This window comes from Homalodisca vitripennis, chromosome 8 (assembly GCF_021130785.1).
Source record: "Homalodisca vitripennis isolate AUS2020 chromosome 8, UT_GWSS_2.1, whole genome shotgun sequence".
In the NCBI taxonomy this organism is placed as follows: domain Eukaryota; kingdom Metazoa; phylum Arthropoda; class Insecta; order Hemiptera; family Cicadellidae; genus Homalodisca; species Homalodisca vitripennis.
Window position 1 is genome coordinate 118,042,903 of NC_060214.1, and position 26,071 is coordinate 118,068,973.

General features: G+C 35.0%; 1 protein-coding gene and 1 pseudogene across 1 annotated transcript; one reads left to right on the forward strand and one right to left on the reverse strand.

Annotated features, from left to right (window-relative positions):
- Positions 1 to 4,509: 4,509 nt before the first annotated feature.
- LOC124368347 lies at positions 4,510 to 23,073 on the reverse strand (annotated as a pseudogene).
- A 1,295-nt stretch (positions 23,074 to 24,368) lies between these two features.
- Positions 24,369 to 25,816, forward strand: LOC124367986 (piggyBac transposable element-derived protein 3-like). Its single transcript, XM_046825249.1, has 2 exons — positions 24,369 to 25,380; positions 25,487 to 25,816. Exons 1-2 carry the CDS (start codon positions 24,422 to 24,424, stop codon positions 25,650 to 25,652), a joined length of 1,125 nt encoding a protein of 374 aa, XP_046681205.1. The 5' UTR covers positions 24,369 to 24,421; the 3' UTR covers positions 25,653 to 25,816.
- The last annotated feature ends 255 nt before the right edge of the window (positions 25,817 to 26,071 follow it).

Sequence of the window (26,071 nt, forward strand, 5' to 3'; positions counted from 1 at the left end):
CCCATCACCCAGAAAGGTACTCATACTTCACTCCTCGCTTCTCCTCTGATCGGCTAAAAATAGACACCGCAGCAACAGTCTCCATACCTCCGCTTGACCCTTCATAATTTTTTATACACTTAGATATATGGTTTTCTTTGTTGGTTTCACTTGACCCACACTTCACACAACCACTGCAAAATTTTTGTCAATACCTCAGCATCTAAAATTTTACCAGTGTCAAGACTTGTCAGAGTGCACACGCCATTTTTTGATTTGTATCCTCTCTTTGCCAAGTCCCATCATAAGCGACTGTCAGGTTTCTATTATTTTTCATCCGTTTCATTATGAAAAGCACAGCTTCTTCTGTTGCCTTTTGCATCGATTTCTCCGCAACATCAAAGACACTCTCTCTTACAACATTTGTATACCTTGTGTACGCTGAGTTCGGCTTTGGCAAATTTAATAATGCAACACAACAGCTTTCCAGCCTCACCGCCTTTACCGATACATCTAAAGGCCATATAGCATTCTTAGATTTATGTCATATAGGTTGGACTTATTACTTTTATCAGAGGTCCAGAAACCGATTTTCCCATGGCATTCCAAACATGAAAGTGACAAGTTACATGCTAAACCGTTTCTTTTCTCTTTTACTTCACCTAAAATTACTTTTTCCGCCACAAGATTTGCACACAACATACTTGTTCAAGGCTGTATTCAAAAGAGATAGAGCAACTATAATATTTTGTTTCATCACTCGTTGTACTGTGTATAGTCACTTATACTTTCATTTAGTTTTGCTTTTGAAGCACTAGGCCTAGATTGAATAGTAACATTAGGTCTACTAACCTCACCTTGACCTAAAGGATTTGTCCTAAAATGCTGGTTACCCTTGAATTTTTTTTTTTTTTAAAACTCCTTTTGGTTTTGTCATAGTAATTAGCACTTCACAAAGAAATATGATAATTATTATATAAAACAATAACAACATAAACACCACTTGATAAAACTAAATTGCAGATTTGTCAACAAACAACATTATTGGTAAGCAACAATAACTGGCAGACAAGTCAGTTGTAGTCTGATACAGATGTTCACCTGCATCTGTTATGCATTGTTGACAAACCTAACAATAAAGTATTACACAGCTATTAGCTTTGCATAAATACTACTATAACAAGTGTTGAAGCTGAGCGTGGTAGACTGCTCAAAACAATACAAACTCTAGGAACATACAAATTTTAAAAAATAAAAAAAAAATACTTCTGGACCTTCAATTGTCTTGCTCTTTTTTTTAAAATACTCAGAAAAGCTTAAATAAAAATATACAAAAATAAGAAAAATTAAAAAAAAAAAAATAATTTTTACCGTTTAACTTACCTTAAAATAAACAAACAATGTAAGAATTTGGAGGACCGAAAATCCTCGAGAGTCTATTGAACATGAGAGAGATTCACCTAAGCTGAATCTGTTTTGTGCTATATCAAAGACGAAGGTGAATGGTCCATTTTATTTTCAAGAGGCAACCGTCAGAGGAATTGTTTACTTAGACGTGCTGAGTGAATGGTTGATGCCTCAAATCGAGTAAGACAGTGATGATTTTGTTTGGGTGTAAGATGGTGCACCACCACCAGACTGACTAGCTTAACGAGAGTCTACCGCCGTGCCGCTGACGACAATTTGCATCTATGACGTTGGTCTCCCTGAAGCCCGGACCTAACTTCGTGCGGTTTTTTGTGGGGTTATGTGAAAGACAGAGATTTTGTTCTTCCTTTGCCATTGAATCTCTTAGACCTCAGGCATCGCATTACTGCAGTACAAAGTGTTGATGAGGCCATTCTTCAAAGAGTTTGGTCAGAATTTGATTTTAGAATAGATTTCTGCATATCAGTACGATTGAACTTCCATCTTACATAATTTATCCACAACTCATTATATGACTTATAGTATCTCAACCCAGTTACTATTTCATTACGGTTGTTTATATTTTGGTATAGATATTTTGTAGGTTAATTTCAGACTATTGATTTAATGGTGAATGACAATTAATTCACGAAAATTCAATTAAATACGTTTATAGTGCACGTGTTTACGTTTAAACTACATTTATTCTAGAATATATAATACCGTGTGTATAAAAATAAAAATCCTTAAAACACCATATCTGAACCCACTTCTGTGCTCAGAGCTAAAATTAAACCATAGTGACATAATTCAATTGCCAGATTTCCATATACCTAGCGTTGAAGGGGGTGATAAAGTTAGAGTTCTGGAATACGTAGTGGATATGATATAAACATTTCATTTATCTTCTTCTTCTACCAACTTCTTAATTTGAGGTAGACCTGCGAATCTACAATTCATCAGGTTTTCTCGATTGAAGTCAGGTATTTTCCTGTAGTAAGAATGAGCAAGTGACTGTTAGTACCATGATCGTCGTATGTGTAAAGGTAGGCGAAGGCTGTCATGATAGAGGTTTCTTAAAAATGTTAGTGTGAAAACTTGCCTTGGCTTGTGAGGTAGACTTGTGTTAGGTGGTGAAGTAGGAGCATAGTGGTTTCCTGTGGTATACAGGAAGTAGGTCAAGGGTATTGAGGTCAATGAGGATTACTTCCACAAATAGCTTTGAGAGAGATAAGCCACCCTTATGCGTTACCACCTATTGGGATTACAAACTGTTATAGTATAATTTTCTCGTGTTTATTATATTTTCCTCACGGTAGTTTCTTTTAATTATTATTAAGACCGAATGATCAGTGAAATAATGATTTAGTCTCAGTTTCACATAGTCTTGAAAATTGAGATAAAATACCTAATAACGTAACGATTGAATTTCACCACAGGACTGTAACGCAACTCGATCTGAAAAATTTTATTTTCTAAACGCCTTATTTTTTTGTAACTTTGATTGGGAAAGCTGTATTACTGGTGAAATGCAAACTATTAGAGGTTATAAACTGGATTATATTACAAAGCAATCTAGTAGTTGTTGCATCCTTACAGATGAACCGAAGTGGTTAGACTATTATTTATTACTTTTAACATATATTTTAGTCTTGCTTCACAGAATAATCTCGGTGAGAAAATCCACCACTCAAAGCAGAGTATTATAAACAAGCCCTTTTTTATATTTCTCTTTGTTTCTCTGTATTTCTTTGTGTCAGAATTCATCACACCAAGAAAGTAAGCACAGTCACGGTTGAAAAGAGTTACAAAGCAAAGGAAGAACGGATAGAATTGTGAAGCTGATAAAACAGGCCTGGCAGGAACCAAACTGGACTTTTATTCTATAACCAGAGGGGAGGCATTTTTGACCATCTCCGCTATCGGATTTATGTAGATTTTTACTAACTGTCAGATTACATAAAAGTAGTAATACTTTATATAACTACTAAATATAGTATCTAGCATTGCTTAGGAAGCTCTTTTATCAAATGATTTTATTACTTGCAATGGGATTCATTGACCCCCACCCCCCCCCCCCCCCACCCCCCCCCCCCCCCACCCCCCCCCCCCCCCACCCCCCCCCCCCCCCACCCCCCCCCCCCCCCACCCCCCCCCCCCCCAATTCAGACAGGATAAGTAGTTATGATGGATAGAAACTTAAAAATAAAGTCTTGGGAAAAGAGGATAAGAAACATTAATTGAGTAGAGCCTCAGGATTAAGACTATCTAAAATGTTTATCTCTCCTTACGCTAAAGCTCTCCTAGATCAGAGTAAGGAGGATATAAGACTGATATTAGGGATGTTGACAGGACTTGGGCCCCCTTATGAGGGTGGGCCTTAGCCAGACTGACGAATGTAGACTATGTGGAGAAGAGGAGGAATCAGCAGAGCATATTTGGTAAAATTATCCTGCCATTTTAGAAACTCGGAAAAGATTCCTAGGAGCATAACTCCTCAGTGCCAAGGATATCAGAGAACAGGAGCCCCTCAAATCTGATAGGCTTCTGCAAAAGCCATGGACTTTGAGGACACAAATTTAAGTAATGGAGGTGCAAAGATCCTTTTAAGACTAAGCACAGGGACAAACTGTCCTTTTCCCTCAGGACAAAAAAAAATTAAAATAAAAAATAACGAGTTTAAAGCATACCTAACTTCTGCCGTCACATGTGGAAATATAAAAAAATGGGTCACCAACTGTTTTCGCAGCTAAAATGTAAATTAAAATGTTTATATTTTATTCCCATAGTAACAGTAATTACCTACTGTTTATACACTATAACGTACATTACTTTTATCATAGATGTTTTTTATATAGGTAATTTTATAACAAAAATTGTGCTGCAATAATTACTTGTGTGTTATTTGTTTTTGTACTATAGTAATGTAAATGGATACCAACAAATTCATTACATTAACCTGACACCAAACCGAAGGTAACATGACAGGCCATCTACTCTCCTTCCCAATGGTTTGTGACAAGATGGTTACAAATAAATCGGCTACGCATCACGTAATCTATCTTTTCACATGTTTAACCACTCAGCACACAAACTTACCAATAGCTTTTCCAGGAAAATCCTTTAAGGGAGGCTGTCTCTGGCAGCCGTCACAAAGTCAGATGTCCCCTTGCGTTTGGCGCAGTGCACCCTTAACACCTGGGACAGTGACACAACGTTCATAACAACACGTCACACAATCATCACAAGAGTTGAAGAAAGATTCATACACTGTCATCACAAACAACAATAAACTATGGCAAACTTTGGTGTATATTTACTCCTTTATATGTTAACCCTCCTGTGGTTACTATACAATTGCTACTGGTATAACCAATTTTGTAATATTTGCTGCTTTATTTTTTTAAATTGCTAAAAATACTATATTAGAAAGACACTATAGGCTATTATACATAATTTTATTCAGAATATTCGATATAGTTCAAATATCTTAAAAATTACTAATCATTGTAGACTGAAAAAAAAGTCAATTCAGATGGATAGAAAATGCTTTTCCTGAGCCCTGTGATGTGAGTGATGTGGACCCCAGAAAACTAGCAGAGTTCTTGTTATAGCTTGCAGCTTGATGGGAATTTAATAGTTAGGGGAGCACAAAAGATCTCAGGTTGTGGATTGTATTGATTGGGCTTGTTAAGAATCAAGAATTTTTATTGTTGTCCCACATTAAGCATTAACAATGTCACAGTAATGGCATGAATTAGGCTACATCATTTATCATATTTCATTATAACTAGTTTCTTATAACTAAATTAAAATTTCTTTATAACTGGTTTTAAATTTTCTTAGAACTAGTTTTCTAATCTCCTTATAAGTAGATTAAAATTTCCCTTATAACTAGTTTAAAAAAATTTATTTAAAATTCAATATCATTAAAATTCATTTAAGTACACCTCTTCAACTGAATAAAAAGCTTTTCATTTTCAGCCACTTAACCAAAACATTCTTAAAGTTCTTAATGCAAACAACTATGTTGGAACTTGCTTAACCAGTCTGTATCTCAAATCAAGTAGATTTGCAGATCTGGTATTGTGAGAGTGTACAGAATTTCTTTAAACTAAACAAGGTCAGATTTTCTTTGATGTAAATTAGACTCTGTAAAATGTAGATACTAGGCAATGTTAGTATGCCTAATTCTATAAAGAAAGGTCTGCAAGAATCTCTCTCATTAATGTTCATGAGGCAGAGGATAGCTTTTTTTGGATATTTAAAAACCCTCTGCACCAGCAGAGGTGCCCCAAAGAATAGTGCCATACAAAAGGTGACAGTGAAAAAATAGGCATTGGATAAAGTAAACTAAAACTTGTACATAACTTAAGTTTCTTTAGACAAAAAATGACTCTGGGAAAGGCGGGAGCAGAGAGTTGGTATGGGCACCCCAGGTAAGCGTAAAATCTTAAATTAAGTCCTTAAAGCTTAACTGATTTATTTTCAGAGTCTGTTGGCTTACTGCTTAGACTAAAAAACAATTTTTTTCTGTTTTTTCTTGGTGACCTTTCTTTAGTTTTATTTGCATGAAACCATAATCATGACCAGATGTTAAACAGAGTTGTGTCATCTGTATAGAGTATGGTTCTGTTAGGCACAAAGTTAGGCAGGTCGTTTATAGAGACAGTAAATACGAAGGGACCCAGGACAGAGCCCTGAGGCACTCCACAAGTAACATGTTGAAGGCTAAACTGGTCTTCACCTATTTTTACAAACTGTGAGCGGTCAGACAGGTATGAAAATAAACAGAGACAGTTCTTTATGCTCAACACCATAGTAACGTAATTTTTCTATGACGTTACTATACTATGTTATTAGCCATACCTCAACAGGAACAAAGGAAATAAACAAATTCTGCAATCCAGGATTGTCCACAAAGTGGGTTGAAGTACTCTCTACTTGACTTGTAATCTACAGAAACACGTATTAACAGTAAGATTGCAACCATTTTCTTTATAAATCACACACGCAGTTATGGGTAAATTGGTAAAGAATACAAAGTTATTCACTTTCTCTTGAAACACATAACAATTTAAATTTAAATTAAATAACGCTTCCAATAACCAATACAGCCAGAATAACAATTTCTATTTGCAACAATAAATAGACATAGGTCATACGTGAACTCACTTTGCCTGGTTTTCCTTCGCTCACGAACAGATTGGCCAATAGAGCAAACGAAGTCACTGAGTCTTGCAGTGTCTCGGTGACAAACTCATTTCCTTTGCTCTCATCTTTCAACTTTGCGATCTGCGACAAGCTGGCGCACCTCACCGTCCTTCACTACGAGGTTGGCTACCAGCTGTGAAAGAACGATAAAGTTCAAGTTCGTACATAGAAAGATAATAGCGTTTTCTAACTGGAGGTAAAATAAATACAATACTGTTAAGTCATGATGCATCACAATTAGGAAAAGAAAACATGATTTACAGTAATTTACAATGTACAAAAATAAGAACACAACATTTCAAGAACTGACATCAGTTACCTTCTTCAGGTGTCAAACCCTATTACATAATGTTAGGTGGGCATGAAATTAAAAAATTCAAAACACAAAGAGTTGAATGCATCAAAGTCGAGGAAAGATGTACGTAAGGGCATATGCATGGAACTGTAGTTGAAAATAATAACATCACTAGGCACACATGAGAATGTTACATGAACTACACCAAGTGAACACTTCAAGTGTAATCAACTGGTGATAGATAGCCTTATTAAAACAAATTGTGAAAACCGTAATAACTAGTTTATACTATCTAATTTTTAAAAAAAAAATCAAATTTCACTTAACATACCAACTAAAAATAAAACAATAAAAAATACTTGATTATCTCTATGTATAAAAGTCACTCATCCACCACTCATCACTAATTTTACAACTTTTCCAATGTCTTAGAAAGATGCAATTTGGCATATAAAGCCTCATGGCTTCAATGGAAAAACTGAAGAAAGATGAAAAAATCATAGGGAATGGAGCAGTTGCAGCCCACCCCCGCCTTTAAAAGAACTATCCTCTTTTTTTAATCTTCAATGATATAGAAAGATGAAAATTTACATACACACACTTGTATCGTGTTTTTCAATAGACAAATTAAAGATTTGTCATGAATATCGACCACGCCCAAAAGAGGTTGAAATGGAGTCGCAACCCCTAGAAGAACTATGCTCTATATTACTTGACCAGAAGTAGATGTTTTTTAGCTGAAGTAGGCTTCTCAAAACTATGTATGTACATATTTTACTGATCAGGACAACAATGCAAATGCACAAAGTTACAAAATACCAGCAACTTCACCAGCGGTTCCCAGTTGTTTAAGGTATGACACCGGAAATTAACTTGGACTTGGAAATAAATTATAATAGCCAGAAGTATATAGGGCTTTTGGTTTCTTAACACACTCGCTGCTAAAAATCCCTATATAGAGTTCCCTACATCCTGAAATTTTTTAAATATTAGTTTTGTAATCCCTAGTAGCTTGAATTTCTTGTACTGTTGTCACATTTGTTGGTATGCTATTGGTTCTGTTTTATGGCTGAAGTTGATTGATACGGACGGTTTTTGCATGGTTGAGGGGCCAAATCATTTTGGTTGCAGTATTCTTGTTGTAGTGGTTGTAGTAAGGTGAGGGAATCTTTGTTGAGTTGCTCTGCGCTGTTATTGTGTAAAAGTAGAGTGTTGTCGTCTGCATACATAATACATTCAGACGTGGTGTTTTTTTTTATCATGCTAGGGAAGTCATTTGTGAATAAAACATACAAGACCCCGACCAAAGACTGACCCCCTGGGGTACTCCTCTCTTGACTAGCTGAGGTTCTGATTTGTATGTGTTTTTCATCCCATTGGTTATTTCCTGAGTTTCTACAATTTGAGTTTGTCCTCGAAGATAACTAGCAAACCATGCATTTGCCCTGCCTTTAACTCCAAGTGAAGATAATTTTTGTAGAATGCCAATTTGCAAATATTATCTATTGATGTTACTTTTTATTCCCTGAACTACAGAGAGAGAGTTTTAGTACTCAGGAGGATGTAGTTCCAGTAAGCTGAAGCAAATCTCATACAGTCAATGACATGATGAGCTTTTTGAGGGACAAGTTTAATGGTTCAATCATCTCACGTTCAATCATGGCCAGCTCGTTCCCCAGATCTTAGCATTTGGGATTTTTTTTCTTGTGCGGGTTCCGGCAAGGGCTAATACAAACAAAGCCTGACTTGAAAGTGGCTATAAGTCAAAACGTCGCAAACATTTCTCCTACAATGTTAGAGAATCTTTTCGACAGCTTCAGTGCAAAACTGGGAGAGATATGGTCAGAGAAGGACATAACTTAAAAAGCGTCATCTTTAGATATTAAACTGATCAATTTGGTTGGTTTGATGTTATATTCATAAATTTCTTTGAACACACTTCTTTAATCAGGAATAAAACATCTTATATCACATTTCATTGGTGTTATTTTTATTTTAAAACCATCAGGTCTTTTTGCCGTACCCTGTACTAAAACGATAATACATGAGTGGTGTATCTAAGGGAAGAGATGAGGGAAATAGAACTTCCTCCACAAAGCCCTAAAGAATCTTAAAAATATCTGTATAGAAGCAATTTACCTTATTTAAAACATCAGTGGAATGTTTTACTTTGAATTAGGCCCATCTAATCTATTTTAATATATATTTATTCAGATTTATTCCATACACCAGTGATGTAGTGTGCTACTTGATTAGATTCATCCCTCCCCAAAGTCAAGTCCTAATTGCACTAATGGTACACATTAAGTTCAATGATTCATTTACTGAAAGGCATACATACATAATTCTCAATTGATTATCAAAGTCTTTAGATAAAGCCTGTTTGTGATTCGACTTCAAGTGTTTTCATTGTGATAATCGAAAAGTTCTTATTGATCTTACTCAATATATTAGTTTACAATTACAATAAATAATACATTTTGACTAAATGTACAGTTATAGGTTATATATCATAATCTGATAACTACAAACAGAGTTTGTTATTCACGATGGAAGGTTTGAAAGGATAACAGGCTTTCGAACATTTGCTCAAAAAATTAACAAAGATTATAAAAGGTATAATACAACGTTTTGAGGATTGGAACATTTCCTCTTCGTCAGGTGGGGGAGGTATTAATACATACAAAAATATAGAACAGAATGAAATAAAGAAGAGAAAGAAAAGGGTTCAAACACACCCAAAAGTTGCTTGGAGTCTAGTCCAGGCGTTGTCATTGCACAAGATGCAAGTCCCAAGCACACATCACAAGTACGAGGATCACAATTGCACATCACACATGAAAGAACCGACAACAATATTCCTGTTAGTAGCCCACACTAGCACAGGCTACAGTGGGATACTAACAAGAATGTTGATATCATTGTCTTAATCCTGAGGCCCTACTCCAGTTATTGGATCTAATCCTCTTTTCCCAATCTTTTACGAGAGCTTTGCTGTAGGAGAAGTTACTCCACAGCTCAGGTCCTACCATAAGGGATTCTGTACCTATTTTGGCGAGGGTATCTGCTTTTTCATTTCTACGAATGCCCTCATAGTTAATCCATATCAGGCTTATTTATAAGATCATAACACTTTGCTTGGAAAGCACAAAATACAATATATTTTAAGATACATAAAGGAGTATCTTAAATCACAATGAAACAGATACACAGATTCTGCAAGCCTGAAGGACTTATCCGGTGGCAGGCCTAAATAGTTTAAAACTTTTATTAATTAATCCTTTTTATTTCTTTACAAAACATAGAATTTACTGCCCTAGTTTGTGCATACCTCACTATTGACACCTGCGTAGGTGAAAGGTCCAGCACCTGCCCCGACGATAAAGGCAGGGTTTTACTCCGGTCACTTTGTTCATGTCCTTGAAATCATATATCTTGGATCGATTCACAAGAGGCATCAGAAATGGCACACCGCCCACCTCCAATATTGTCGGTGAAACCACCCAAACCTACAGAACAACAGTCATGTTTAAACAGTTATGGAATCCTGGGTGACAGTTTTATATAACAATAACTTTGACCTCCAAGTAATAGAGGGTAATAGCCCCCTCACCAACTGTCTAATCTCAGGTAAATACAGAGGTTATCTATACTCTTTTTACGGAGGTTACTTACTAAAAAACAATTATTACCATAATATGGTTCCAAATTCCTTTGCTTACATAATAGACATTGTACAAAACATTTACATTCTACTAGTAAGAGGGCACCTTCGCCGATTAAGGGTACCTACCCCAAGTGTGATCTAGCAAGGAGACTTCCTTAGTAATAAATCACTCTGTCGTCTTCAAGTTTTCAACAAAACACACTACGGTTTAAAACTTCCGTCCTTCCTCTTATTACAAAGTTAGGTTCATTCTCTGTATTGATTTTGTTTCAATCATATAATAAATCCAATTTAAAAACTTTCCCACTTCTTATATTGGTGTTTCACCAGAGAGTAGGATGGGATTCTAGTTTAATGCTGTTTTTTCACTCCTTTTGTGGGAAAGAGTTACCTGCTTTCTCCTTATCAGAACCTGGCTGCAGCAGAAACCTATCAGCCTTCATCCTCTTCTGGGACATGGAAGGACACTACACATTCTTCGTTGCTCTTCTGAAAATTCTGACCTAAGCTTGCCCTCTTCCTGAAAGTTAATATCTATCTTTGATACTGCCTCAGGAGCAGTTGACCTAACAATCTCTCATCCCTCCTTCTGCCAACATAGACAATTCTTCTATCCTTTCTCTTTTGAAAGAATTCGCTCCATAGCAAAATTGGACATGGAAGGACATTACACATTCTTCATTGCTCTTCTGAAAATTCTGACCTAAGCTTGCCCTCTTCCTGAAAGTTAACATCTATCTTTGATACTGCCAGAGGAGTAGTTGACTTAACAATCTCTCATCCCTCCTTCTGACAACATGGACAATTCTTCTATCCTTTCTCTTCTGAGAGAATTCGCTCCATAGCAAAATTCCTAATGACACATTTCTATCGGATGGGTTGTTTAGGCCCTGGCCACTTTCTTAACAGTCCCAGAGTTCATTCTCTCCAGAGTCTGTAACTAATACCTAACGATACTGTACTTCTAATATTTTAGGTACAATAAATTTATTTAGACCTTTCACAATTAGTCGGATCATCACGTATCACGTATGTAAAAATAGAGCTAACATCTCACTAAGAAGCAATGCTAATTTGATAACTGATCCTAATGTTATTGCCAATCAGTTTAATGAATATTTTAAGGGCATCCCTGAACAATTGGCCATTAATTTTAATAATCTGAATTACTCTTTTAAGGGTAAAAGAATTGAAAGCAGCATGTTTCTTCACCCAACCTCTGAAAAAGAGATTCTTAAAATAATAAAGAACTTGAAGAATAGTTTTGCAGTTGGTTGGGACTGCATAAGTACTGATTTATTAAAGAATATTTCAGATGTTATAGCAGGACCTTTATCATCTGTAATTAATACAAGTTTTGAAACAGGAATTTTCCCAGACAGTTTAAAAATTTCTAAAATTGTGCCTATTTTTAAAAACAAGGGAAAACTGCTCAGAAATTATTAACTATAGACCAGTTGCACTTCTGCCTGTTATTTCTAAAGTTTTTGAGAAAGCTATTTGTAATAGGTTAATTGATTTTTTAGAAGCTAAGAGCATACTTTTTGTAAAATCAGCATGGATTCATGAGGGGGAAATCCACTTTGTCAGCCATAATCAAATTTCTTAATGAAATAATGGAAGGAATGATAAATGGTGATTTTATTTGCGGTGTGTGTTTCTGGATTTGCAAAAAGCTTTTGACTGTGTAAATATAAATATTTTGCTTGATAAATTAGAAAACTACGGAATAAGAGGGACACCTCATGATTTACTGAAATCTTACTTGGTCTGTCGGAAACAGTTTGTCACCATAAAAAATGATCAGGGTGAAGTCACATCTAAAAGATCAGACATTAAGTGGGGTGTGCCTCAGGGTTCCGTTCTTGGTCCATTGCTATTTTTAATATATATTAATGACATTGGAAATGTAAGTAATCCTAACCAGACAATTTTATATGCAGATGACACATCTATACTATATAAACACAAAAAATTTGGAGGATTTAGAAATCATAGCAAATATACAAATTAATAATATAGTGCAATACTTTAATGAAAAACTTTTTAACAGTAAATGCAAATAAATCAACAGCTCTCAATTTTTACTTCAAATAAAAAATCTTCCTTTGAAATTCAAATAGCAGTTGACAATTTAGTAATACCAAAGTTTGATTCTACAAAATTTCTCGGATTGATTATCGACAAAAATTTAAATTGGAATGACCATATAACTACTCTTTGTTTAAAGTTATCTAAAGCAATATTTATGATGAAGAGAAAACTGTCTGAATTTTGCAACGAAAAAGCTCTTAAAATGGTATATTATGCATTTTTTTACTCTCAGTTAGTTTATGGTATTGAAATATGGGGAAATACATTTAAGAAGAACATTAATAAAATTTTATTAATACAAAAAAAAGCAGTACGTTATATTTCTGGTATTGGCTATAAGGATTCATGTAAACAAAAATTTCAAGAACTTCATATTATGACAGTCCCTTGTTTAATTGTGTATAAACTTTTGCTTTATATGGCTACGTCAAACAAGCTAACATATAAAAACATTCACCAATATAACACAAGGGGTGCAAACAATATTGTAACCAAAAAACTGATTTCCAAAACAATATTCATTTAGCAACATTATCTCTTGGACCAAAATTATGGAACACACTGCCAAATGGGTTAAGATCACTGCCATTTAGTACTTTCAAAAGACAAATTGGATTTTTCCTTTTGGAACACCCACTTTATGAAGTGGATGAGTTTTTTGGGATTAGTTATAAATTAGATAATTGTTGTTGATTTTGGGAAATTCTTTTATCTGTATTGTAATTAGTTTTAAATAATTAATTGATTTGTTTTAATTGATATATTTATTTAATATATCACTTCTTTTAAAGATCTGGACGAACTGGAGGATTACATTGCTTTTAAAAACTGAAATGTACAATATTGTGTTTTTCAATGTGACAATGTATGTAATCTTTACCGGTAATAAATGAGTATCATTGAGTATCATTGAGTATCTATGACCTCTCCTCAATTTCAAGGCCGGCATTCTTACAGAATTGAACTTTCCCTTCTTTACTACAAATGAGTCACTTATACCATTATAACAAAAAATCGTAAATAGTAGCCTTGTTTTTTTAGTCTCTGCAGAACACCGGCATGTAGACATTGTAATTTGCCTCCAAGAATAGCTCTATCACTCTTCTTGCTCATCTTCCATATTTTCATTTCTCAGGTATACTATGGTTACAATTTCTTGTGCCTTCATGCCGTTCCAAGTGTTCTGTAATTTGAAAACTGTGTCATAGGTTTGATCACTGAAATCTGTGCTCAAAACTTACCTGAAGAGATCCAGTAACATTAAACATGGAGTACTAGTGGAAAAAGCAAGTCTTGTATCTCTTCACTGTTTTTCATTCCGAGGGCAGTTAGTGACTTAAGGAATGGAAAAGATGGTTCCAAACTATTCATACTGTGTGTAAAAGGTAATCAGTGACAGCACAACAGTACAGCCAGTTGGCATTCAACGCTTAACATACTAGTTAAGATTAATGAGCACAATTTGGTGTCACTATGTGCACTGCACTACATCTGTAGAACCATAATCGTCAGAAGGAATATGTTTGAGGCTAATTTTTCTCCTGAAGTAATTTGTTCAAGACAATTCATTGCTACTTGTCCTCAGTGATGTAGCGGCTATCCAAAGCAGAGCCTTCAGTCAATGGACTGTCTTTGCTATAGGTTCAAGAGCAGACTGTTTCAATCGACGTGTTGCATTATTTCGACATCAGAGACATCTAGCCTTAAATATAACTCTCCTGGTATCTACTTGATACTCAGAAGCAACCCAGTGTAGAACTTTATGATAGGGTGTTCTCTTTGTCTCATTATGTGCACAATTGAGTGCAATACGATGTTAGATATTGGTCTCAATTCTCTGGGACAAACCAGCATTCTTTGATATGCATTGCTGTTTCTAGTGGTGGATGTGTTATCTAAGGTTACAATTTGTTTGCCGTCCAAAATCTTAGAAAGTAATATGGGGTTGACGTGAAGGCACAAGAAATTTTAACCTTAGATACATATCTGCCACAACAACACCACATATCAGGCACACTGTTGGAATCTCTGTATGCAGTTTCCACACACCAATAGCTTTCACAGCTTAAGTATGCTGTCTCTCACCATGCTGCTTGAAAATTCGTCTTCCAGGATCGCTCTTCTTTTTTTGTAATTATTTGCTTGGTGACCAACGCTAATATCTGGGTCTTTTTACAGTGCTGTAATTTGTGGAGCAGAGTTGATTCCAAAAAAAAGATACTTGTACCAGAATAATGTGTCAACATACATGTAAAATGCAATTATGTTTCTGAAAGCTTCCTAATTTCAAACTGAGAACGCTTTGCATTGGTCCAATTTCTACAAGACAATAAATTTACTGAATATTATTATCAGATCATCTGTTGCTAACATTTCACAATGTTCATGATGAACAGCCTTGTTTGCCACCCTCATGTTAATATAAAGGAAAGATTTTAAGATTATAAGGCACACACAATTATAGCCAAGTTACAGGTTTTATATATATATATTTTTTTTATACATGCAAGTTCCTTTATAAGTTTCAAACAAAGAAGTAAAGGCAGTTTGTTGAGTATCTGCACTGTTGGCAGCATTTTTAAGTATAATTTAATAGTCCCATTAAATTCACATTAAAATGACATACCTGACACTTCCCTTGGAATATATTGGGATTTTGGAACTGCGCTGTATATCATTTATTGGGGAGATCACTTCTACCAGCCCAGGGTTTGCACACCTTTAAAACCCACCAAATAAACACCATTGACCCCAACTACATAAAATGTAGCATCAATGGACAACCTTCAGAATATACAGAAGCTCTGACAGTTTTGTATTCTTTTGGAGACTGATAACAAGACAACTTCTTTTTAGTTTTTTCCAATCCAATTTTCTATATTTCATTACATTTCCTGCTAACGAATTAGACCTATATTCAAAGCACACCTAGTGTCTTTGTGTCAACTTTATTTAGAATAAAAACGCTCTGTGGATTTTGACGTAAGTTGAGTCACTATGAGAGATGGAGGTAAATGAAAAGGTACCTTGACTCATTTGCTTGATCTAAGAATGAGCATATCTTGAGAATATTCACTTTTGGACTGGGTATACTGTGCCTTGGAACTGTACTTTATGTATCACATTACTCTATTCACAATCAATGCATACATATACCTCTTTTCTTGAACAATCTGTGTTTGGGGGATGTGGGGTAAAAACAATTATGAATTTGTTTTATAGATTCAATATTCTTTTTAGAGCCTTGAAATTGTGTATCTGACCTTCACTTGGATCAGCTACAGATACTGAAATCACTGGACTGAGATACAACTACTTCTCATTAATACAAAGTTCAATTGCAAGAAAGGATATGTTTCTTCGACTGATCATTCCTTCTTCAAATTCTTTTTACTTTGATCAAGAAGGTGAGGTACGTCTTATTGAATTTAATCCTTAAACAACAGTTTCCCTTACTTCTGGAGTTACAGGATATTCAGCATGGGTAAAATTGGGGGGTGACTATTAAGACTCCATAAGGATAGATCATTGGCTTGGAAAAAGGGAAAACTTTTCAGTCAAACCGGGCAGAAGACAGCACTTCCTCATGTCCAGGCTAGCAACAACCAATAATGCTAAGGGAACTCCACTCACTCCAACAGTGGTCCTCCACCCTCCACAGTAGACTAGACCTATCATTCCACCCCTACATCTCAACATTTGTGGTTAGTGATGTGCTGCTCCTGGACATCCATAGAGTTGCCCAGATATAAGTAATACATCAGGCTTTGCTGTACCCATTGAAGCTTCTACTGGAAGGTACATCCAGAAGTGAACCATCTCAGGGTAGTTCTAATAAGCAACTGTACATTTAACATGAAATAAACATTATCCTCAAAATTACAAGTGGAAGCAAAATTCCTCAATAATAAACAAAAGAATCTGAAATGGACAGTCTTTTTGACTGAACAGTCTCATGAAATTTATAGATTAAAGACAGGTTAAATTCATAGATAACTCCGGCAGACTTCAAACTTAGTACATAGGTTCCTTATTGTTCAAAGATAAACTGTTTTATTTATTTATTTTATTCTAATGGACATCGCCAATTTTACATAATAGCTTACTTACATACTTGGCTTAAGTTATCTAAATAAATGTTCATTTTTAAATCGATAAATATTGCATGCATGATAAGTTAACACTAATACTAATACCACAACAAAATGACTGTACCATGCCATAGTGTAACTGATGATTCAATAGTGATATGCGATAACTGTAGCAGATATAAATATAAACATAATAAGATAATTAACAATCAAATAAACGCAGTAACAGAGTAACAATATGTTAAAATATAAAGATAATAACAAGCAATAGTGGGTGACAACAATGCAACAATTACAACAATGAGCAGCAGACAACAATAAATAAGAAAGGCGAAAAATAACAAGACAATAATATTAAAAGTAAAAACAAACAATTTTAGACAAAGAAATTCCCTCTGAAAGGAAAAATGGCACCAAACAAACCAATTGTGTGGCACTTAAAAGGCACCGCTCTAGATACTGAATGACTGCACTGGAATTGTGTGGCCCTCTAAAGGTGCCACCCAAAGCACCAAATGCACTCACTGTATTGATAAAAAGGCCAAAGGGACAGTTCATCTGTCTATGTTCTAACTCTTGGAGATGTTTAATATAATGCAGTCAGTTAAAATATTTGTTTAAGACCTAAAAATTATATTTATTTTAAGATAACTTGAAACAACAGCAATAACAATAAATCCAGAAATGCTACACAAAATAAACACATGATATCTTAACATATGTTAATTCAATCGCTTCAGTCACAATTTCTAGAGTTTCAGAGATTGCTCGGGCTTAAGAGCCCTCCCTCCCAGCTTTACTCACTGTCCTAACAGAGTTATTAATGTTGCATACAATCCTACCTTGACTGGCAAGCGAGAAGGGTTTCTGTGTTAGATCTGGACAATCAACAACACTGACTTCAACAGTTTCAAAGTTTTCGGAGAGGCCATCTTTAAGAGCTGCAACAAACCAAAATTAAAAATTAGTTTATTTAGAATTAGTAAAATTTAAACAAAGGTGAAAAGGTGCACATTTGAAAACCACCCTTCTAGCACAACTGGAAGAAAAGTAAATTTCATGTCTGTCATATCATATTAAATGTTAATTGCCACCAATTCAAAGTGTTGTCTACTTCATGAAATAACCAAAAAGCTGCTATATTAAATCATGTTGATGGTGCCATGGAAGCTTTTAGAAAACTTTAGGATTCTTTTAAGATGGGTCATTTAATCATAACAGTAGTTTCAACAGGTTCAAATCAGGTAGTTAAATATCAATACAATGTTAGGTATTAAAAGTAAAGTATGCATTATTACATATAGTTTGCAAATGCATCACAAGGAATAATTTATATGTAGTTGAATGTCGTATTGTGCATTTTGAATAATATTTTCTTGCATTACAAACACAGAAAATTTAAAAAAATCTCTAAAGTATCTTGCCTTAGGAAAAATACAATACGGTTAAAGATTTTTAAGAAGAAATTGAAAATTGAAAATATACAAAATAGGCCGAAAATGGGTTTTTAAACAAAACAATAAAAATAATTGCAGAGAATTCATTTATTTTACTGAATAGTACATTTTAATTTACTCAGCCCACAGTGATAATAACGATGTTCAAAACTAAAAATCGTACGTATTGACAAAAATCCACTCAGTTCTAGACAAAACTTTATGTAACTTGCTAGCAAATTTTGTAAGCAATGGTTTTGGTGAATTATAATAACAAAAACTGTTGAATAACTCCACAAGAAAGGAAAATGTAGCAACTAGTCCTTTGCCTTTCATCAGTACAACTTTACTGTGCAAGTAATGTTTACAAAGAAATTTGTACTAGTCCTGAAGAACTAAGGTGTTTGAAATGTGTTCTTGTTCAGAAAGAAGAATCCTACGCGGTGATATAACTCATGTCTTCCCAAACAAAAACTACCATGACAAAATGAGAGGTAAGACTCCCTTATTCATATGATCTCTTAATTCAGGTGAGTATTTAGCGTAATCTAATGTTCGTATCATAATTGTATATACTGTATTTATGACATATGTATTTACTTACTGTTATCCGATAAACAATATAAGACATTTAACAGTAAAACATCCCAATTAATCTAATTTAAAGTGTAAAATGTTTACTTTACAAATAGCAAAACTTAAAAAAAAATTGCAAAAAATGACTAGAACTAATAGCTTACCTTTGGATAAAATTCGTAAAACAACTAGTTACTAATCATTAGCTGGATACAGTGCTACAGGCAAAGTATTTGTAAATTATAAGAAGATTGAATGACAGAAGTCGTCAAAAGAGACCTGTGGTATATAGGGAAGTATATTTTTTACCATAAACAACTCACCCAAATAAACAGCCATCTTTGTTACCTAGTATTAGGCAAACAATAGCATGGTACTTCTGCCGCATATATCTTACTCGCCTGACTGAGTTCCGCGTGACTTTTTCTTATTTCCAGTACGCTTCGAAGAGGGATATATGAAAGAGCAGTTGTATATAACTGCATGTCACCTCTATTAAAAATGTATTTGGAAATTCACTATAAATCTTACATAAGTGCTTATAACGTCAAATTCAAAGGTCATGCATAAACTAGCCAGCCAATTAGGTTTAAGTTTTAAGTCAGTGGATACCAGAGCGGGACAATCATACCATTTACATGGATCCATTCCCAGGTGCGGTAAAAAAATATCAATTTCTGTTTGAAGGTTATTTTTTAACAATAGAAGGATTGTGAAGGAAACAGGATTTTTACGGACATTTGCCATCGTTCAGTGAAACAAGAAATCAGTAACACTAATTATGGAATGTGCTCGTGAGAATCTTTGTCTGCGATATAGGGGCAAGACGATTAACATTTTCACGGACAGTCAGGCAGCGCTGATGGCGCTGGATTCTTGTGCAATCAAATCCAAACTGGTTTGGGATTGCTATCAGACCGTTTCCTCCCTTGCCAGAATCAACAATGTAACCGTTTGTTGGGTTCCTGGTCATGAGGGGATTCCTGGGAACGAAAGAGCTGATGCCCTGGCCAACCAGGGCTCAGCAACAATTATGACGGGCCCTCAACCATTCTGCGGTGTTCCAAGGTGTGAATCCTCTAGGATCTCGAAATGGATTCACGCGGAGCATGGGAGAAGGTGGAGGTTGCATCCGGGTTTGAGAGTGAGTAGAATGGTATTACAGTCACCTTCCTCCAAGGTGGCCTCGGACCTTCTCTCATTAAACAGATCAATGTCTTCTAAGGTCATTGGTCTCATTACGGGGCATGGTCACCTGAAGAAGCATCTACACAGAGTTGGCATCCTTCAGGAGGATCCGCTCTGTGGAAGGTGTAATGAGCAGGAGGAGACTGCTGAGCACCTGCTCTTTGATTGCCCTGCAGTAGCAAGAGAGCGGTATGCCATCTTTGGTAGCTTGAACAGGGGTGGCGAGTTTTCCCAGGAGGACTTGATAGGTTGTTTTTCGGCGGTTTGTTGAACTGCTGAAGTTGTAGACTGGTAGGCCTCATGGTGTTTCCGGGGTGCGCAAAAGGCCCTTGAGGCTTAAGTGCATGGCAGTAGGCCGCCCCAAGGAGAAAAAAAAAAAAAATAAATAAATAAAAAAAAAAAATAAATAAAAATAAAAAACACTACGTTTTGAAATCTGCAATCTGATCTCTTCTTCAGGTAAAGAACTAACCTAATACATAATTACAAAACTAGGTTAAAATAAACAAATCTTACTAAAGTGTTATGGCACGCCTAAGACAGGAATCACAACCACCATGTTGTTTTTCAACTTCACTAACTCTATAAACATCCACTTTTTTGTTTATTTTAACCTAGTTTGTAATTATGTATTAGGTTAGTTCTTTACCTGAAGAAGAGATCAGATTACAGATCTCGAAACGTAGTGTTACTGATTTCTTGTTTCTCTAAACGATGGCAAATGTCCGGAAAAATCCTGTTTCCTTCATCAATTTCTGGTCACCTTGCTAAATTTGTTTATAGATTTATTCTGATTTCAATAAAACGTATTCATGTTTATAGCCATTAGTCACATTTTAAAAGGAAAATAAGACCTGAGGCAGCTGACAGACAGTAGGCCTAGTAAGTTTTCTGCAGACAATTTGTCACGTAAAAGAATATGGTAGAATGCAGTCTTTGAAGCACCACAATCTCACTATCAAAAGATGAGACTGGTATTATCCAGAACTCTCTGTTTTAAGGGTTTTTTTTCTAACTGGGGGCCTAAAAAAACTACATTACTAGAACTAACAGGCTTACTTGAAAATTAGACGTCATTATGACGATCATTTCTTGTTGTCTGCCTCTCAAAGGAGAGCGACATCAGAAAAAGGACACTCTGTCCATATCTACTATTTGTTATTAGGCTACATAAGAGGATTTAGATTAGGTTATCCTAAATATGTTACTAACAGTACCAAAGTTATAGATAACCTCTACAAGTGCTAATGTGATCTGAACTTGAATTTGGTACTATCTCGAGGGATGTTTTTCTTTTTTTGCCAGAAGTGTGGTGTGCCACAAGAGGCACCACTGAAGTCCACTCTGATGGCCAGGGGCATTTCCGATCGGTACTTTTTGACCTCAGATCATGTGCCCTATCATCAAACATGGTCGAACATCAGAAAAGTTGGACAATCTAAGGCATGATCTGAGATGGTGTAAGTACAAAGGGGCACTTCCGATCAGTACTTTTTGACCTCAGATCATGTGTCCTATCATCCAACATGGTCTAACGTAGCAAAAGTTGGACAATCTAAGACGTGATCTGAGATAGTGTAAGTAAAAATCAGAAATGTCTTCAATTTATTGTTTTATTTCTTAATTGGTTGAATGAATGATTGTTATTACTTATTGGTGTGCTACAATTTTAACGTTATCTGACTCAGAAATGTTTTACATAATAAATGTTTGACATAGGTATTAATACTGTTAATTAGTTTATAGTTAATTTATTCATAGCTGAAAATGTTAATACTGTTATTATATCAGAGTTTATTTATTTGTTAGCAAATCTTTTTAGCTGGAATCTTGTTCTTGTTAATCTATTACAACTAACAATGGGAGACCAAAGAAAGGGAATTGTTGGATGTATATATGTTTACATTTATTTAGTAGTTTTATTACTGATGTCAAAGTTTGACAAATTTCATTGTTTATCCTGTTAATGTCTGACATCTTCGTAAAGCTTTTATGTGCAGTTTATAAATGGTGTTTAATTTTTTAATATTATATAATATTAGGTTATATTATGTAGCAGTGACATTTTTTATTATTGTACTATTTCTAACTATGTCATCTGTATTACCAGCATAGCTGGATCTTGTTAAGATGTAATATTACAATAAACGTTCATTCATTCTTCCCCGCCATCAGAGCAGGCTTCGGTGACCCCACACTTATATTGAAAAAAGAAAATATCCCTTGAGATAGTACCTAAATTCAGTGCTTGTTAACTTTTTAAAATACATACAAAAGTATTTACCAACTTGTATAGCCTAAAAACAAATATTAGATAGGGACAGAGTGGCCTCCTCGCCGACCTTGATTCATTTTTGGAGGCAGAAAACAAGTTGAGCCCATCGTCATAATGACATGTTATTTTCATAGCAAGTAAAATAAAGCCTGTTATTTCTAATAACCTAGTTTTATAAGTAAGGTCCCTGAAAAGATAATCTCTTTCAAAAATGATAACCCCCAGATATAATACCAAAGTACCCAAAATATTGAAAAGTGACAATGCAACTACAGACAAATTAGGGGGCTGAATGAAAAATTGTTGGTAGGTTAATTAGAAAATAGACATTGAAACGCTTTCAAAGAAAAATTAGGACTAATTTAAAAATGGAGAGATCATTGTTCAATGAGAAGATTTGGGGATAGATATGTATTGGAAGGAGGAAGGGTGTATAAAAATCTAGGTCATATATTAATTATTGGCCATATGACAACTAAGAAAACGGGTCATATTAGGTAATGGACACTCCAGGCCCTGATAGTCACAAAGAAAATTTAATTAGCCTATTACTAAAAATATACAGTTACAGTTTTGAGTAGTTTTACCTTGAGCTACATCGTTCATAGAGGGACAGTAAAGCGGTTTTTCTTCAACAAGAACAGTATCAGGGTTTAGAGCCATATTAATAACTTGTGAAATTAATTGAAACTATTACAAAACAGTTCAATAATATAATATTGCTTATATTTCAAACTTATGAAGTGAATGCTATACTGCAAATAACAAGTAAAAATTAGATTTGCTACCATGAATATAATTCTTTAGATAATAAATAAACCATGTGAGCGATAAGATAAAAATATTAACTACATTAACCCAGTTAGAGCTGACGTCCTTCCAGAAGGATTGATGCAATGTTCTTTTTATGACCTTGTGGATTTTAGTACAAGTTAGCGCCACCGAAAGCAGCACTGTTTATTTGTCAAACATAACCTAAAAATTTGTTTAGCACATGGTTTTTCACTGGAGTCTTTTAAGTGGCCTTGTTCTCATGATATAAACATTCAGTTTTGAAAAAATGGATGAAGAGGACGTTGTTCGTGTGGATGGGTAAGTCCTATAAATTTATTAGTTCATATATAAATGTTATTACTTTATATATTGGTAGCTAAAAAGGTATATTATGAAACTAAAATGTGTAAATGTTTTTCCTGAACATAACCTAGATACTATTTCTCATGTTGTAAGAGATTCCTTCCAGAAGGACGTTAGCAAAATCTACATCAGAAACATATGGTTTACTTAGTTCGATTATTTACATAGTTCAGGTGAACAAATAATATATTTTTTTGTTGTGTGTGTGTTAAAATGTGTTGTTTGTTGTGTGAATGTGTGCATGGTGTGTGGGGGCGGTGGTGGGGGGTTTGTTTTGTGCATGTTCATATGCCAGTGTGATTTTTTTATTTGGCTTACCAATAAAATTATCATATTTGTTTATTTTTTAGGAGGTTTGTTCCCTTGCACCAACTATTAGACTTTATTGAAGGCAATGATGATGCGATACCAAACACTGGAGTAGATATAACCTTACTACTACCACCAACAAATGCAACAGCTGATATGACGGATGAAGACTCTGGAGAGGAAGATAATGTTGAGATAGACAATGTCCCTCCAAGCCAAGTGAATGCTCCTGCTTTGCTTGAAGTAGTAAACATACCTTTTGATGAGCAGAAATCAAATATTTGTGAAAATGAAAATACAGAGGAACTTTCAAAAAACTGTTTTCTATAGAACAAAAGACTCACAAAAGGAAGAAACAGAGACCTTTTGCTTTCCACCCGAAGTACTCAGTTGAGTGAAAAGAAAAAAAAAAATCTTTTAATTGGAAAATTAATTCTGATTTAGAGACAATACTTGAGGATTGGCCACTAATGTTAACGGTTCCCAACATTGAAAAGACACCTTTAGAATATTTTGAGCTATTTTTTGATGAAGATGTCATAAACATGATAGTGACATACACAAATCAATATGCAGCTAAAAGGAACCGTTTGGGTGATTGCTCAGAAAGTGAGATGAAATCATTTCTTTGTGTTTTGCTACTAAGTGGCTATAATACTGTGTCCAGAAGAGAGATGTACTGGGAGCAGTCATTCGGATTGTCATAATCCCCTTGTAGTAGAAGCTCTCTCACGTGACAGGTTCAGATTTATAATGCAAAACTTGCATGTATGCAACAACGATGAGTTAGATCATAAAGACCGATTTGCTAAGATAAGACCACTACTGGTAAAAATAAATCAAAGATGCAAAAGTTTTATGCCACATCACCAAAACCACTCGATTGATGAAAGCATGGTTCCATATTTTGGCAGACATGGGACGAAGCAATTTATTAGAGGGAAACCTATTCGTTATGGTTTTAAATTTTGGTGTGGAGGGCCTAGCAATGGATATTTAGTGTGGTTGGAACCTTATCAAGGTTCAGGAACTTTACCACCGCAATATGCCAACTATGGTCTTGGTTATGGCGTTGTCATGACGTACGCCGATACACTAGAAAAAATGCCATATACCTTTTATTTTGATAATTTTTTCACATCATTTCAATTGCTGAGTGATCTAAAACAAAGAGGAATCAATGCAACAGGTACCATAAGAAGCAACAGATTTGGTAAAGGATGTCCCATCTCAGAATCAAAAACTGTGAAGAAGAAACCCAGAGGATCTATGGAGTATGCTAGTGACCACGACAGTGGGCTTTTGTTAGTTTCTTGGAATGACAATAGTGTCGTTAACATTGCAACCAATAGTGACACTGTACACCCTTTGCGCCACGTGCAAAGATATTCACAAGAGAGGAAAGAAAAGATTTCAGTTCCACAACCAAAACTGATCCATAACTACAATACATCAATGGGCGGTATAGACAGAGCGGATCAGAATATATCACTGTACCGAGTTTCCATTCGAGGTAAGAAGTGGTACTTTCCTCTCATTGCCCATCTCTTGGATGTTTCCGTACAAAATGCATGGCAGCTACACAGGCAAGATGGCGGAAAACTCGACCAACTTGCATTTAGAAGAAGAATAGTGTTGGCAGTGTTGGAGGGAAACAAACGAGTTGTTTCTGGAAGGGGACGTCCATCTACCTCTTCTAAAATTGACTCCAGGTGAGATTACCATACCAAAGATTTTCTGTCTAAATTACTTATTTTCCTTTGTTACGTTATTTTTTTAAGCCTAAGTACATAAAACTGTTTGTTTTTTCTTTTGCAGATATGACAGGATTGACCATATTGTATCTGACATAGAGAATGACCCACGCACAGGAAAAAAGAAACAGTTGCATTGCCGTTTATGCCACAAAAAGGCAACTACAAAGTGCATGAAATGCGAAGTTCCACTCCATGTGACATGCTTTTTGCACTATCATACGAAATAAATGTTCTTTTTACAAGTGTGTCTTTTTTTAAAGCTTGTAAAACAAAGTGCTAATTTAAAAATCATATTGTATTTTTTAGTTGTGAATGTTACTTGTATTCGGCTGACATCCTTCCAGAAGGAAGGCTATTTTTAAGAAATATAGAGTTTCGAAAAAGGTAAAAACTTAATATCCTGTTTACTTATACCCTAAATAACTAAAATAACCAGATTTAGTTTCATTTGAAATAAAAAAATAATTCAGCCATATCTGGGTTAATTTACTGTAAAAAATAGACGATACATCGCTAGAGTATTGAGTAAAGAGTATACTACTAGAGGCTAAGTTTATGTTTGGTTAAATTGTTTTCAAATTTCAACATTAGTACTCAATTCTGAACCTTTTTTTGAAAAGAGGGATTTGGTGACGCCATGAACTCC